Source organism: Carassius carassius, chromosome 17, assembly GCF_963082965.1.
Source record: "Carassius carassius chromosome 17, fCarCar2.1, whole genome shotgun sequence".
Taxonomy (NCBI): domain Eukaryota; kingdom Metazoa; phylum Chordata; class Actinopteri; order Cypriniformes; family Cyprinidae; genus Carassius; species Carassius carassius.
In genome coordinates, this window is record NC_081771.1 from 6,397,528 (window position 1) to 6,412,771 (window position 15,244).

Here is a 15,244-nt window from a genome sequence, read left to right on the forward strand (position 1 = left end):
CTATGCACCTAGGCTTTATTTGATAGAAAACACAAAACCATTGAAATGGGCTCAATACTCCTTTCATTGAGCACAGCAAAAGAAGTTGAATTTGTTGCTCCAAATATCTTCCCCTAATACTGAGGACAGGAGTATTTAGTATTTAAACAGCCTCTGAGGGGAATAGCATGGCTAGTTCAGAAACAGAGCAACCTGCTTGGCTGTCTCACTCACACACAACACTACATGAACATCAAGATCTTCCTAATGGATCCAGAGATGTTGTGAACTGGGCGTAGTGTTCTTCACCCTGCACTAGTCGTGCTGAGACCACGTACGGAGCCCAGAGACGGCAAGGTGGTGCTAATTACCGGCTCTGGAGGAGCCCTGGGTCGCCTTTTCGCCCTGGAGTGTCTAGGCACGATGCAGAATTGGTGCTGTGGGACATCAACGGAGAAACTAATAAGGAGACAGCAAAGCTAGTGAGGGCGCAAGGGAGGCAGGCACACACCTACATGGTGGATGTGACACAGCAAACCAGGTGCGGAAGGAGGTGGGAAGAGATGTGTCCTACTTGGGGATCAATTAACGCCGAGGTGATGACTGACGAGAGACTTCTAGACTGTCCTGATGCCATGATGGAGAGAACTCTGAAAGTAAACTGCCCCTGCTCTCTTCTGGGCAAAAAGTTTGAAATAACATCAGAAAAGGTATCTTCAAAGTTCAAACAAATTATAGCCTATAGGCTAGTCATTTTTGCAATGGTTTTTACTGGTCGCTATGTGATTGTTGAGAGTATTTTTGGAGAACTTCACCCGAAGAAGAAAAATTGCTAAAAAATTACCTACCCTCAGGCCTTCCAATATACAAATGAGTTTTTTTCTTCATCAGAATAGATGACAAGAAATTGGTATTACATCACTTGATCACCAATGGATCCTTTGCGGTGAATGGGTGCCGTCAGAATGAGAGTCCAAACAGCAACACAACAATAATCTACAAGTAGTCCACACGGCTCCAGCCCAACATCTCATTAGAATCAAGAAATAAATATGCTTAAATCGCGTCAAATAAAACAAATATTCAGTGGAGAACGATGAGAATTTGTAAAATGGCATGTGAACATTGTGTGCTACATTCTGTATTCATGCCAAAGCTTGACAAATAGATGGATTAAAAGTAAATAATGCTGCTTTCATTGTATTACTTGATATGCATAGAACACATGATGTGGAAATTACCTCATTTTATCCCTTTAGCTTATTTACAGGCCTTCTCTGACTTAAACATATTATTCCCACAAGAAAAGTCTCACGTTGATCCGCTTAATGCAAATAGCCGTGACCATGTATGAAGTGGATTAATGTTCACATTTAGCAATCTTTACACTTTGGGCTGATGTGTGCACTGGATGCCAACCAGTAATGGTGACACTATGGCTTCTTTGCATTTATATATGTATTCAACAGGAGAGCATTTTTTTTATCCAAGGCAGCTTAAAGTGCATTAACATTTTTTCAGTGCATTTGTTCCTAGAGAATCAAATCCATGGAACTGAAATTACATATGAGATTTTGATTTATCATTTGAGCAGTATTTGGAGAGTTTGATTTATTATTTTATTGATTTATCTCCATTACATCTCCGTTTACTCATCCCAATGCCATCCCAATTATGTTTTGTTCGTGTGGGAAACAATCTGATGATTTTGGAAGAATGGATTATGAATAGCTGCATAAACAATGTAATATATTTAATGGTTTTCCATAACACTGGAATCCCTGAGATTAGTATTTACAGCACACACACACACAATGCTTTTATTTGTGCAAGAAGCACATAATTTTTACTCATATTCCATGGTAGAGAGATGGGTGGGGTCAACACTGATAGGAGAATGCATAGGTTTAACTGACATGGCTGAAGATTATCGTGCTTGAAACAAACATTTACTTGATCGCTTCCATACACAACAAAAAACACCACCACACACTCTACACTGAAGTCACAACATTTTCCCAGACCTACATGAAAATGTAGACAAATTTAAACTTTTTTTTTTTGTGTGAGTGTTACCGTCGTCATTGTAACTCAAAGCACTGGAGAAAAACCACCACAGCAGAGACGTGTTTGAGAGCTTCACCATATCCTTCAATGGGGTTTTATACTGCACTTCACAACAGCGCTAACACAACTCAACTCGCTGGGTTCCTATAATACAACGTTAAAAATAAACCAAAAATAAAAGCGAGAACAAAAAGTCATGACACTGAAAACATGACGTCCTTGGAGCAACTAAAAAAAGCCAATCTACTCGAGTCAAACTTCACGATAATAGTTTTACAATTTAATAACGAAAACAAAACCACCACTTCACTGGATATGATGAGGCGACTTTTCTAAAGCCTTAGCGTTTAAAAATGTATCACTGCGTGTGAACCATTTAACAAAATTAACATCTCTTGACCTTGTTTAACTGTTTTGAAAACTTTTTTTAAATCTAAGATCTATTAAGAATTACTCAAAAGGCCTTTTTGAGCAGCCAATCAAAACTCTGCGTCTGACTTTTCTCTAGTGTTTCGCAAATAAAACGACCAATCAAATAGTCAGTTCTATACTGTGCCGTCCAGAGTCTTTCTGATGGTGCTTGAGTTAGCCGGTTTTAATAATGCATCACCCTCGAAGTCTTGTTTGTTGCACCTATAGAGAGGGAGACACGTGAGAAATGAATTGCAATGTTTGCAGATACTGGACTCTTATCAGCTCTATCTTTAGCTGTGCGTGAAATAACTGCCACTTAAACTAAACATTGTTAAATGACTTTGTAAGGCACTTACAAAGTTCATGTATGGTAACATATTGTAAAAATAAGACCTTTTTAACATTTGAGACTGACCCTGTCATTGGTCCATTAGCTGTGCGCTCATTGGACTGCTGGTCAAGTTCTGACAGGAGCTTCAGGATGTTCAGAGCAGCCTGTTTAGAGACAAAAATACATTGCCGTAAACAAGATTCAAGCCGATACATAAATACACACACTGTCTAGAAGGACATGAAGAAACAAAGCAAACCGAGATAGACTAAATCCAGGAGAACCGTGGCAATGTCTCCCAGATGTTTCAAGAAACCTATCTGCAAATCTACCTGAAAAACTATGCTGAAGTGCACCGAGGGCAAAAGCTGCTTTGATGCAAAGGTTGGTCACACCGAATGTTGATTTAATTTAGTTAACAGAAGTTAACTGATAAAGAAAATCTATTTATGACATTATTTTTGACAGCATCCTGTAATCCATTTACAGCATTTTTACACAAGTGCCTAAAACCTGTTCAAGGTCTTGTTCGGTCCAGGCTGGACTAGTGCAATGCCCTCTTGGCAGGTCTTTAAGGTCAATTAATTCAGAACGCGGCAGCAAGATTCATTTTTAATAAGCCAAAAAGAATACATGTCACACCTCTGTATATCAATTTGCACTGGCTTCCAATAGCTACTCGTATAAAATTCAAGGCATTGATGTTTGCCTAAAAAACTACCACTGTCTGCACCCATTTACCTAAATTTGTTACTTCAGACTTATGTGCCCTCTAGAAACTTGCGTTCTGCAAGTGAACGTTGCTTGATTGTGCCATCCCAAAGAAGCACAAAGTCACTTTTACGTACTTTTAAATTAAATGTTCCCTTCTGGTGGAATGACCTCCCCAACTCTATCCGGACAGCTGAGTCCTTAGCTATCTTCAAGAATTGGCTTAAAACACATCTCTTCCATTTTTATTTGACCCTCTAACTTTAACACTCACTATTCTAATTCTATTCTTTAAAAAAATCTAACTACCTTTCTAATCTTTTTATATTCTATTTTCTTTTCATTAATTATGCAATTGTATGTGTGTGTGTATGTGTAAAGACCTCTAACACTAGCTTGATCTATTCCTTTTTTTATTCTATCCGTTTTCTTTATATTATATTATTTAAAATCCCATGCTAGGTGTACTGTGTTAACCTAACTGAGACTTGTTATAGTACTAATATATCTTTGCTCTTTTTGTTGTTTTTGATTGCTTCCACTGTCCTCATCTGTAAGTCGCTTTGGATAAAAGCGTCTGCTAAATGAATTAATGTAAATCTAATGGAAATGTAAAATGTAAAACGTTAAACAGTGCTGTAGTTTTGCAGGTAGGTTTCTTGAAGCATCTTGGAGATGGTGCCACAGTTCTTCTGGATTGAGACTGTCTCAGTTTATGTTTCATCAGGTCATTCTAGACAGACTGGATGATGGTGAGATCAGATCTCTGTGTGGAGCACTAGCTGCTGTCAGTCTCCTTGTGCAAACAAAAATCTCACTGGATTACAATTAATGGCAAAATGAATGTTTGGATATGTAAGGTGATATTTCCTACTGACACACACTACAGCAAAGATAGAAATAACTGGTTTCAACCATTTTTAGCAGATGAAAATACTAGTGTACTTTATTTTATTTGTCCTGTGGTGGTAAATAGATTTTTCTTTATTATAGATATTATTATATGATAGGTATACACATACAAAACCATGACATTCTGAAATCTATTTAATATATTAATATATTTTAAAATGTAATTTATTCTTGTAAAGGAAGTGAATTTTCAGAAGCCATTACTCCAGTCTTCACAATCAGGATTTTTAAAGTGAACTAAAACCCATTAATTCTGCTAATTTTAATAAATGTTAACTAAAGTATATAACACTTAAACTCAGTTTCCAAGGCAATATTACTCATTTTCATTTAGTTTAACTTGATTTACTAAACTGACTAACTGCAAAAACTGAATTTACTGACATTTAAAAACAACAAAAACTAATAAAAATGTCAAATAAATAAATAAATATATATATATATATATATATATATATATATATATATATATATAATGAAAAAAAATCTGTATTTAAATGTTTAATAAAATCTACTATAGTATCTCAATGAAACTAAAATAACTCTGCACAAGATTCTTCAGAAGAAACATTTCTTATTAGTATCAATGTTTAAAACTGCTTAATATTTTTGTGAAAACCGAGATACAGTTTTTTAGGATTCTTTGATGAACAAAGTTCAAAAGTACAACATTTAATTTAAATGTATCATTTTATTAACACTTTGATCTATTTAATGCATCCTTGTCGAATTTTTATTTATTTATGAAGAAAATATGTGTACCGGTAGTATGATATGGTGAATATGTTGTTATTATTATTATTTTTATTATTAATAATATACAACTTACCATGTCATGGCAGGACTCCACGTCCTTGCTGATGCCGTGGCTGATGAGAGGAGGCTGAGAGGAACAGTTGATCAGAGACACAAACTCATTTTTGTTGTTTTTGGGAAAGTCTTTGTATTCAACCTGTACAAAAACCAAAAGGTACTGATTGGTTGAGCAACATCACTGGGGTGGATAAGTGTGTGATCACTGTTAGATTTAATACCTGTAAGCCCTGTATAGTGGCCAGGTAGCTGAGCTGTTCTGATGGTCTGGTAAGGGGTCCGTGGGGTCTGTGTGCCAAGCTGTTGTTGGTCTTCAGTATACCCTCCGCGGTCGGGGACGTCCCGGCGTACAGCAGTTCATTGGCAATCATGGCCGTTACCGTGGCCTTGGCAGGGTTGGGGGCAGCTGTGTGACCGTAGCCTTTGGCATGGGGTCCCTGGTTGGCACCCACTGCCTGTGCCACCTCAGGCACCATGGGTAAAATGCCAGCAGGAAGCTGCTGATGGCTGAGGAAGGGAACTCGGAAATTCTCCTCCTTATTGACTGCTTTGAGAAACACATAAATCAATTGCATATGACAACAGTCACATGAATAGGATATTTATGATAGAATATGAAAACTGACTACAAAACACATACCAAGACCGGCCTTCTCCACAGAGCCCGGCTCAAAGAAGGTCACTTTACGTCCATCGCCAGGTTTCTTAGCAGGTGCCTTTACAAAGATAAAACAAGTTTATAACGGTATACAAATGCAAATGATTCTTGGATATGTATCTTATGAATGTAGTTTTGGAAGATTTGGAACAACATGAAAATTAGTAAATGTTCCTTTTTTGGTGAACCTTTTGATGGCCAAAATATGACATTCCCCTTATGAGGGATCCCCTTCCAAAAATAGATAGGAATAAAATATTTTACATTTTTTTGAAAAATATTTATGTTAGGTGATAAAATTATCAGGGGCAACGTCATAAGACAACAAAAGGTTATTTATTATTTTCCAAATTAAATACTTGGCTTTTATATTGTTATACTAAATATTTTTCTTATACCTTTTTTTTTTTTAAACAAAGTTTTAAAGTTATCTAGAAAATGTTTTACACTAAACTATATCCATATTGTTTTATTTGCTCATAAAAAAAAAAAAAAAAGATAAAAACAAATCTGACCATTATTTACAAAGCTGAAACAGTAATCAAATTTTGTGAATGTTATATATATATATATATATATATATATATATATATATATATATAATATATAAGTATAATATATATAAGTGCTGCATTAATAAGTACACACCTTAACTTTGGCAGCTCTGAAATAGTAATATTAATCAAATTTCGTGAATGTCTTAAAAGAATCCTCCCCCCCAACACACACACACACACATACACACACACACACACACGCACACGCACATTACATGAAACATGTTGCATTAATATATATTAAGTGCACACCATAACTTTGACAGCCATAAAAAAATAAATAATAATATTCAGCCCTGGACCCGTTTTAAATCTCCTGAAACTGCTTCCAACATGTTTCAATACAAAGGAAATGCTGATAATAAGCAGGCACTCACCTTCTCGTCTGTTTTCAGTGCGGGTTTGGGTGGTTGTGGCTGAGGCACTTTGAAGCCCAGAAGCTCCAGCATCTTCTCGGCTGCATTTCGCTTGGCCACTTTTTTACTAGGTCCCATTCCCTCTGCATTCTGACATCCAACTGACACCTGAGTGAGAGGTAAAACAGAAAGTAATGGGGCGGGGGACACATTTCTTTTTCAAGGAACATTTCTGACAAGAAGCAATTATGCAGGTTGTACAAGAAAATGGTGGGCAGAAGAAGAGCATGGCCTTCACACAAAATGTGCACTGAACTATTATAAAAATGCTGAGTCAGAGAACACTCTTCTCTCTGAGGGAGTACCTGCATGACAAACTCCCTGCGTCGAGGCAGTCCTCTCTCTGTCACTAAAGTGTACTCAGGCTCTTTTTCTTTCTTAGCCTGCTGGATCTGAGCCAGTCTGCTGATGGGGTTCATGCCCTGACCGTACTCAGGGCTGGTCTGCAGCTGAGAGCGGGGGCAAGATTCATTAAGGAAATAATAATAATAATAATAATTAAAACACTTCATCAGAGCATTTAGATTGAGAATCCGATGAAAGGACATTTGACATTCAATGAATGGCAGCCAATGTCTGTGTTGGTATAATCACTCATTTCCATTACTTAATATCAATTAAGTTATAAATATTTCAGTTACACTGTCAAGTTTGCCTTAATATTAAAAGGAATAGACCTCTTTATACACTACCTTTCAAAAGCATGGGGTCAGTAAGACTTTAATATATAAAAATAATATTTAATAATAATAAAACTGAAGTTTATTTAGCAATGGTGCATAGAATTGATATAAAAAATAAAATAAAGTTGTCCTTTTGTAATTTGTATCAAAGAATCCTAAAAAATAATGCATCACAGTTTCTACAAAAATATTGCCCAACACAAATGTTTTTAAAATTCATAATAATAATAAAAGTTTTTTGAGCATCAAATTAGCATATTAGAATGATTTCTGAAGGATCGTGTGAAACTGAAAGGTGAAAATAATTCAGCTTTTCCATCACAGCAACAAATTATATTTTAAAATATAAAAACACAAAAGAGATATTTTAAATGGTAAAAAAATGCAATATTAAATGTTTTTACTGTATTTTTGTTCAAATAAATGTGCCTGGTGAGCATGATAGACTTTACAAAAACATAAAAAAAAAAAAAAAAGAATCATACTAACCCCAAACTATTGATTGGTAGTATATCTGTATAGAGAAAAATAAATATAAAAGAAAAATATAAAACAATACAATGATAACATAATATGTACACAAAATGAAAACTATGTACCACAAATATTTACACAAAGACAAAATCAAATATATTGAAATAATATTTAAATATTTTAAAAACTGAATTACAGACTGAATTATTCATCCAATGAATTATTCATCCAGGCAGTTGATAGTCATTTTGCTTTGTTTGTTTTGCTAACTGGCTAATCCAGCACAATGATATAATCGCTTAATGAGATATAATGAATGCAAACACTATAAAAAGATTAGTAACTTCCCAGGCTGAACTACTATTAGCAAAGTTTCTGTATCAGGCTAACACTCTACCCATCAAACTAACTCAGCCAGTCTAAGCCATCTTCTACCTTAATAATGGACTTGCTTTTCTTTTTAATACGTAGTGGTATCTTGTCAGTGACAGGTAGTTGAGGCAGTTTGCGGAGCTCCTCCAGGACAGCGGTGGCAGCTAGTTTCTTGGCGATCTTCTTGCTTTTGCCTTCACCCTCCCCTGAAAACTCGCCCACAGTTACCCTCACCACAAAACTCTTCATGTGGGGAGGCCCAGCCTCTTTTAGCACCTGTATATAGTGTGGACAGTAAAAGAAAAGTCATGCACGATCAAGAAGTTTTGCTTAATTATAATGTGCATTTTTAGATATTTGTAACCTATGAAAAGATCACGAAATACCTCGAAATTCACAGACATGTTGCGCTTCAGTGCAATCTCAAACACTTGGCTGATCTCGGATTTGTTAAGGTTTTCTTCTTCTGGCTCTTCGTCCATCTACAGGATGAACATGACATGCTTTTTATTGTCACGATTTAATAATACAGATAAGATAATTGTATTTTGCTTGAATTTTCTAGACTAAGATCTACCGATAGCCCATTCATCATGTTAGTAGTATGAACTTTCACCTCAGCTAGCTGCTGCATTATTGGCTCTTTCTGCAGATATTTGATAGCTTTAGCCGCAGCGTCATGTTTGGCTGCTTGACGCGTGCGGCCCTTGCCGTGGAACTGTTGTCCACCGATAGACAGCTCCATATGATACAGTACTGGCCCCACAGGAGGAAATGGGTAGTAATAACTGATCAAGAGAAGAAAAGCAAAACACTAAATAATATAAAATCAATCACATTCAGTCACTCTCATATCAGCCAAAATCTCTATTATGCATCATTCAATAAGCAAAAGCAATAGATTAAAAGAGAGTGCATACTTCTGCATGGAGCGTGCATAAGGGTCTGGTGCTCTGATGTTGTAGTTGAACGCTGGTCTCATCCCCTGGTAGGCATCTATAGGTTTGTAGATGGGCTTCTTGCCCAACTTCATACAAAGTGCATTAAGCTCCACAGTGTGGGTTACGTTATCTACATGAGACAGAAACATGTCAAACAGCTGACTTCACTGCTAACATTCATGAGGTTCAACCTATCACACATAAATATCGTTAAATATTATTGCGGTTACTGCAGTGGACCAAAACATTTGTATTTATTAACCTCTGTTAGTTAATAAAAACACAACCGATCACTGTTAGCTTGAGTACATTAAATAATATTAGCAAGTACACCTTTTGACTTTAATCATGTATAAGTAAATGTTCAAATTAACATTTATTAATGCATTTTAAAGTATTTTTCATTGTTAATTCATGTTAACTAATGAATTTACTAAAGTTAACAAAATGACAACTTATTGTAAGACATAACCTAAAAATCCTCTGTAACCCTGTAACTGCCTTTACCATCACTTTAGATCAATTTAAAGGGTCCTTGCTGAATAAAAACATTAATTTATTTTTACCAAGCGGCGAATGATACTGTAAAAAACTAATTATGATATACTGTACAGTACATCATAAAGACAAATGAACCCCAATGGATGTACTCAGGGTTCAAATAGGTGCAAAGATGATGTTTTTTTTTTAATTTAAAGGAACGGTTCACCCAAAATTTTAAAATCTACAGTCGTGGCCAAAAGTTTTGAGAATTACATAAATATTAGTTTTCAAAAACTTTGCTGCTAAACTGCTTTTAGATCTTTGTTTCAGTTGTTTCTGTGATGTACTGAAATATAATTACAAGCACTTCATACGTTTCAAAGGCTTTTATCGACAATTAAATGACATTTATGCAAAGAGTGTTGGCCTTTCTTTTTCAGGACCTCTGCAATTCGACTCGGCATGCTCTCAATCAACTTCTGGGCCAAATCCTGACTGATAGCAACCCATTCTTTCATAATCACTTCTTGGAGTTTGTCAGAATTAGTGGGTTTTTGTTTGTCCACCCGCCTCTTGAGGATTGACCACAAGTTCTCAATGGGATTAAGATCTGGGGAGTTTCCAGGCCATGGACCCAAAATTTCAACATTCTGGTCCCCGAGCCACTTAGTTATCACTTTTGCCTTTTGGCACGGTGCTCCATCGTGCTGGAAAATGCATTGTTTTTCACCAATCTGTTGTTGGATTGTTGGAAGAAGTTGCTGTTGGAGGGTGTTTTGGTACCATTCTTTATTCATGGCTGTGTTTTTGGGCAGAATTGTGAGTGAGCCCACTCCCTTGGATGAGAAGCAACCCCACACATGAATTGTGTCAGGATGCTTTACTGTTGGCATGACACAGGACTGATGGTAGCGCCCAGCTTTTCTTCTCCGGACAAGCCTTTTTCCAGATGCCCCAAACAATCGAAAAGGGGCTTCATCTGAGAATATGACTTTGCCCCAGTCCTCAACAGTCCATTCACTATACTTTCTGCAGAAGATAAATCTGTCCCTGATGTTTTTTTTTGGAGAGAAGTGGTTTCTTTGCTGCCCTTCTTGACACCAGGCCATTTTCCAAAAGTCTTGGCCTCACTGTGCGTGCAGATGCGCTCACACCTGCCTGCTGCCATTCCTGAGCAAGCTCTGCACTGGTGGCACTCCGATCCCGCAGCTGAATCTGAACCTGAAGCCTTCTTTACAAGAATTGAACCTCTTTCCTTGAAGTTCTTGATGATCCTATAAATTGTTGATTTAGGTGCAATCTTAGTAGCCACAATATCCTTGCCTGTGAAGCTATCTTTATGCAACGCAATGATGGCTGCACGTGTTTCTTTGCAGGTCACCATGGTTAACAATGGAAGAACAATGATTTCAAGCATCACCCTCCTTTTAACATGTCAAGTCTGCCATTCTAACCCAATCAGCCTGACATAATGATCTCCAGCCTTGTGCTCGTCAACATTCTCACCTGAGTTAACAAGACGATTACTGAAATGATCTCAGCAGGTCCTTTAATGACAGCAATGAAATGCAGTGGAAAGGTTTTTTTGGGATTAAGTTCATTTTCATGGCAAAGAAGGACTATGCAATTCATCTGATCACTCTTCATAACATTCTGGAGTATATGCAAATTGCTATTATAAAAACTTAAGCAGCAACTTTTCCAATTTCCAATATTTATGTAATTCTCAAAACTTTTGGTCACGACTGTAGGATTAACTACTCACCATGTATGAAAGTAAGTCATGTGACTGTACATTTCAAGTTTTGAAGGCAGATGAAGCAAATGCTGTTTCTGGACAGTTCAGTTCCAACCCTGCTCCTATACACCTGCCTGTAATTTTCTGAACATCTTTGTTGATGTGGTTCAGGTGTGTTTGATGAGGGCTGGAGCTCAACTCTGCATGACACTAGTTACTCATTCTCTACAGTATACAGATTTCTTTTACAATATTTTTTGCGTTTTTAGGGTTCGACCACCCTATTCTATAGAATCCAGGTTCTGCCACTGAAAAAAAAAAAAAATGTAATTGTTTTAGCAAAAGTTGGACATACACTCTGAGCCCTTGTAGATCCCACCTGGGTTCTTGCCTGGGAGGCGGGGGCTTCTGTGACTGGGTTTGGGGAGAGTGCTTTGGGGGAGAGCACATGTTGCTGCTGAGTGCTGGGCTTTTTTGATACTGGTCCCCTCGGCATCCCAGTGCTGATCCCCCAGAGTTAACCGCACTGAGAAAATCTGACCACACAATATCAGAAAGTTCAGGCAGGCGGGATGAGACAGTTTTGTGTGTTTGTGTATGAAACAAACCTCCAAGTCTTACCTTGGAGTGGGCTGGTCCTTGTTCACTGAGTAGCTTGTATTCAGGTTGGATCTTATTGTAACGGGCTAACTCATTTACCAAACACATAGGGGTCTTCTCTTTAGGGTTTGCCATGTTAGATACTAGGGGAGAACATTAAAAGATTAAATCAAGAAGGAAACATTTTAAAACTCTAACAATCCCAGAAATTATTTTTGTCATGTCATAACCAGGCCCAGATTATTCAAAAGATTAGGTTTAGTAATTATATATATATATATATATATATATATATATATATATATATATATATATATATATATATATATATATATATATATATATATATATATATATATATTTCTTTTTTTTTAAAGACTTTTATGCTCACCAAGGCAGCATTTATTTTTGATAAAAATAAATAAATTTAACAGAAACACTGTGAAATATTATTACAACTTTTCTATTTTCATATATTTTAAAATGTAATTTATTCTTCTGATGGCAAAGCTGAATTTTTTTAGCAGTCATTACTTTAGTCGTCAGTGTCACATGATCCTTCAGAAATCATTCTAATATGTTGATTGGCTGCTCAAGAAACATTTCTTACCATCAGTTGTGCTGCTTAATATTTTGGTAAACATTAAGTTAAAAAGCATTATTTTAAGTTAAAATAAACATTTATTTAAAATATAAATTTTGTAGCATTATAAATATATTAAATGTAACTTTTGATTACCGGTAATAATCTTAAAAACAAAATTACCAAAGTTTCAAACTTTTGAACAGTATTTATTTTTTTTTCAGCATGTCTGAGATAAAAAAAAGAAAATTTTATACCACTGTTATACTTTTGTCAATTTTGTAAAACACTATTTATTTAAAATATAAATCTTTGGGTAACACTGGTGTCTCTGTTAACATGTGCTTACTATTATGATATCAATAAATTATGCATAATTACATGCAAATAACCTTAAGCCAAACCCTAATCCTAACTATATAGTAAGTACATGTAGCTTATTAATATTACCCAGAACTTAAATTTTTAAATGTTAAATTATACTGTAACAAGGACACCTTAATAAAGTGCAACCATCTTTTGTATTACTGTCAAATTTGATAAATGTTATGCATTCTTGCTGAATAAAAATATTACTTTCTTTCAAAAATAAACCAAACCTTACAGACTACACATTTTAAATGGTAGTGTATATATTTCCAACATGTTCTGAGATAAAAAGCAAATTTTATACGACTGTTGTCAGATTTTATTGCTGAATGGAAATGTTAAAAACCTTCATTAAGATTTCTCTATGGGCCTGGGCATAATTGCATATTTCAAATGTACAAACTTTCAAGTCCTATATAATGCATCACCCACCTGTGGGGTTGCAGAAGGGCGTGGCGGAGGCAGAAGGCAGGGCAGAGTTTCGGAGGGGGTGACTTGCACTCTCTGAGGGTAAAGGAGCGGCGCCGCAGGGAATGCTGAACCCAGGTTGAGGCGGGGCCAGCTGTAAAGGGGCGGCACTGGGTGCAGGGTTGCCAGGCGCCTGGAATTGAAGCTGTGACATTCTGATTGGCTGGTAGGAAGGTGGGTTGTTTGAATGACCAGGTATAGACTTTGCAGTCAGGTAGGAAAAGAACTTCACAAAGAAGGGTTCTAGGAAAGAGAGAGCGCCACAGTGAGGGTTTGTGGAATGAAGGACGACTGCAAAGCTTTACCTGCAAGAGAGGAAAAATTAAAAGGGTTGTAATTATCTCCCAGTAATATGTCTTATTTAGGTAATATTAAAAAAGCTAATAAATGCACTTTTTATTTTGGTAGGAAGAACCTATAATGCAATGTAATACAATGACGACAGAGATCTATCTACTAACAGAATGTTTTATATATATTATATATATATATATATATATATATATATATATATATATATATATATATATATATATATATTATTATAAATATAATTTTCTTAAAACAATTATGCATGGATAACTTGAGTTGCTTTAGTCCAGTAAATTTTCGTCTTGAAATATTACTAAGAATATAAAAAGTTATTATTACGTTTAGTTCATAAAAATTATTAACGAAACACCGTGTACCACGAACTAAAGGTGGACATTTTTATACTAAGAGCCTTTTACTTGCTAAATAATTCAGCTGTCAATCAGACGATTTAAGGCAGCAGGGTTTTGATCATTTCGAGAATTCAAAAGCCTTAGAAGTGATAAAGCTTACAGGCTTTATGAGGTTAATATTATAATGCTAAATGTCAAAACGGAAAAACATCATATTACAGTAACATGGCAAAAAGCTCTTATTGTCTGACAATTCCTGGAAACCTGTTTAACAACTCAAGATCAAAACACATCGTCCTTGCAAAAAAGTTGTGGCAAAATGAAACGTCAAGGCAGTGTAATTTAGATTAAATCGAATATTTTACAAATTAACATAATTAGTATATACAATATTATCTGACCTACTGCACTTCCGCTGCAGTCAACTGATTTATTTATTTTTTTACATTTAAAAGAATAAACGAACGCACAAGCTGAAAATGTTGACAGAAAAATAAATATCAGCTGTCAAGGCTCCTCCTACCCTTACACAAGTATCAAAGACAGCGATATCCACACACTAGAGCTATAATTATAAAATGCATGGCATTAACAAATCAGGCCAGTTTCTATAATGTTACGTGTGTTTTTCGTGAAAAGCCGCAATGACAATATGCGATAAAATCCACTGAGATCAATATGAATGGCTCGAGCTAACACACTAGCAGCTCGCGCATCTCCACAAACGCCGGCTGAATAAAGCTCACCTCGGTTTATTTCTCTCCGGTTGTGATTTACTCCATGAGTTACGATGTTAAAGTATAGTGTCTGTTCGGTTTCGTCCTGTTTTAGGGGGTTCTGGACTGGTTTAGTATGAAAATACGGGGAAGAGGTAGAGACGGTGAATGTAGACAGGGCAAACACTAAAGAGAATAGCCCGATATTTTCCGCCCCTGCCAGGAAATGACGTGACGCCAGTCATTTGTGCGGTAAAACAATGAAAAAAAGTGTTTTTATTAATCGATTCCTAC

At 36.0% G+C, this 15,244-nt stretch overlaps 1 protein-coding gene across 3 annotated transcripts; it reads right to left on the bottom strand.

Annotated features, from left to right (window-relative positions):
- Positions 1-1,797: 1,797 nt before the first annotated feature.
- On the bottom strand, positions 1,798-15,177 carry stau1 (staufen double-stranded RNA binding protein 1). 3 transcript variants are annotated; one of them, XM_059570592.1, is made up of 15 exons: positions 14,981-15,177; positions 13,534-13,874; positions 12,171-12,292; positions 11,929-12,085; positions 9,308-9,458; positions 9,004-9,175; positions 8,774-8,869; positions 8,451-8,663; positions 7,164-7,307; positions 6,820-6,966; positions 5,868-5,943; positions 5,449-5,771; positions 5,244-5,366; positions 2,876-2,955; positions 1,798-2,679 (listed from the first exon to the last, which is right to left on the bottom strand). In XM_059570592.1, exons 2-15 carry the CDS (start codon positions 13,721-13,723, stop codon positions 2,592-2,594), a joined length of 2,082 nt encoding a protein of 693 aa, XP_059426575.1. In that variant the 5' UTR covers positions 13,724-13,874; positions 14,981-15,177; the 3' UTR covers positions 1,798-2,591. The 3 variants fall into 3 exon arrangements, with proteins under 3 accessions (XP_059426575.1, XP_059426574.1, XP_059426573.1); XM_059570591.1 differs by having other exon boundaries at positions 5,449-5,774; positions 14,981-15,176; XM_059570590.1 differs by having other exon boundaries at positions 5,449-5,774; positions 11,905-12,085; positions 14,981-15,176.
- Positions 15,178-15,244: the final 67 nt, after the last annotated feature.

Coding starts and splice junctions, on each gene's coding strand:
- stau1 (XM_059570590.1), bottom strand. CDS start 13,723: ATGTCACAGCTTCAATTCCAGGCGCCTGGCAACCCTGCACCCAGTGCC. Junction 8,664..8,773: donor ACATGTCTGTGAATTTCGAG/GTATTTCGTGAT, acceptor CACTATATACAG/GTGCTAAAAGAGGCTGGGCC. Junction 2,680..2,875: donor GCTAATGGACCAATGACAGG/GTCAGTCTCAAA, acceptor CCCTCTCTATAG/GTGCAACAAACAAGACTTCG.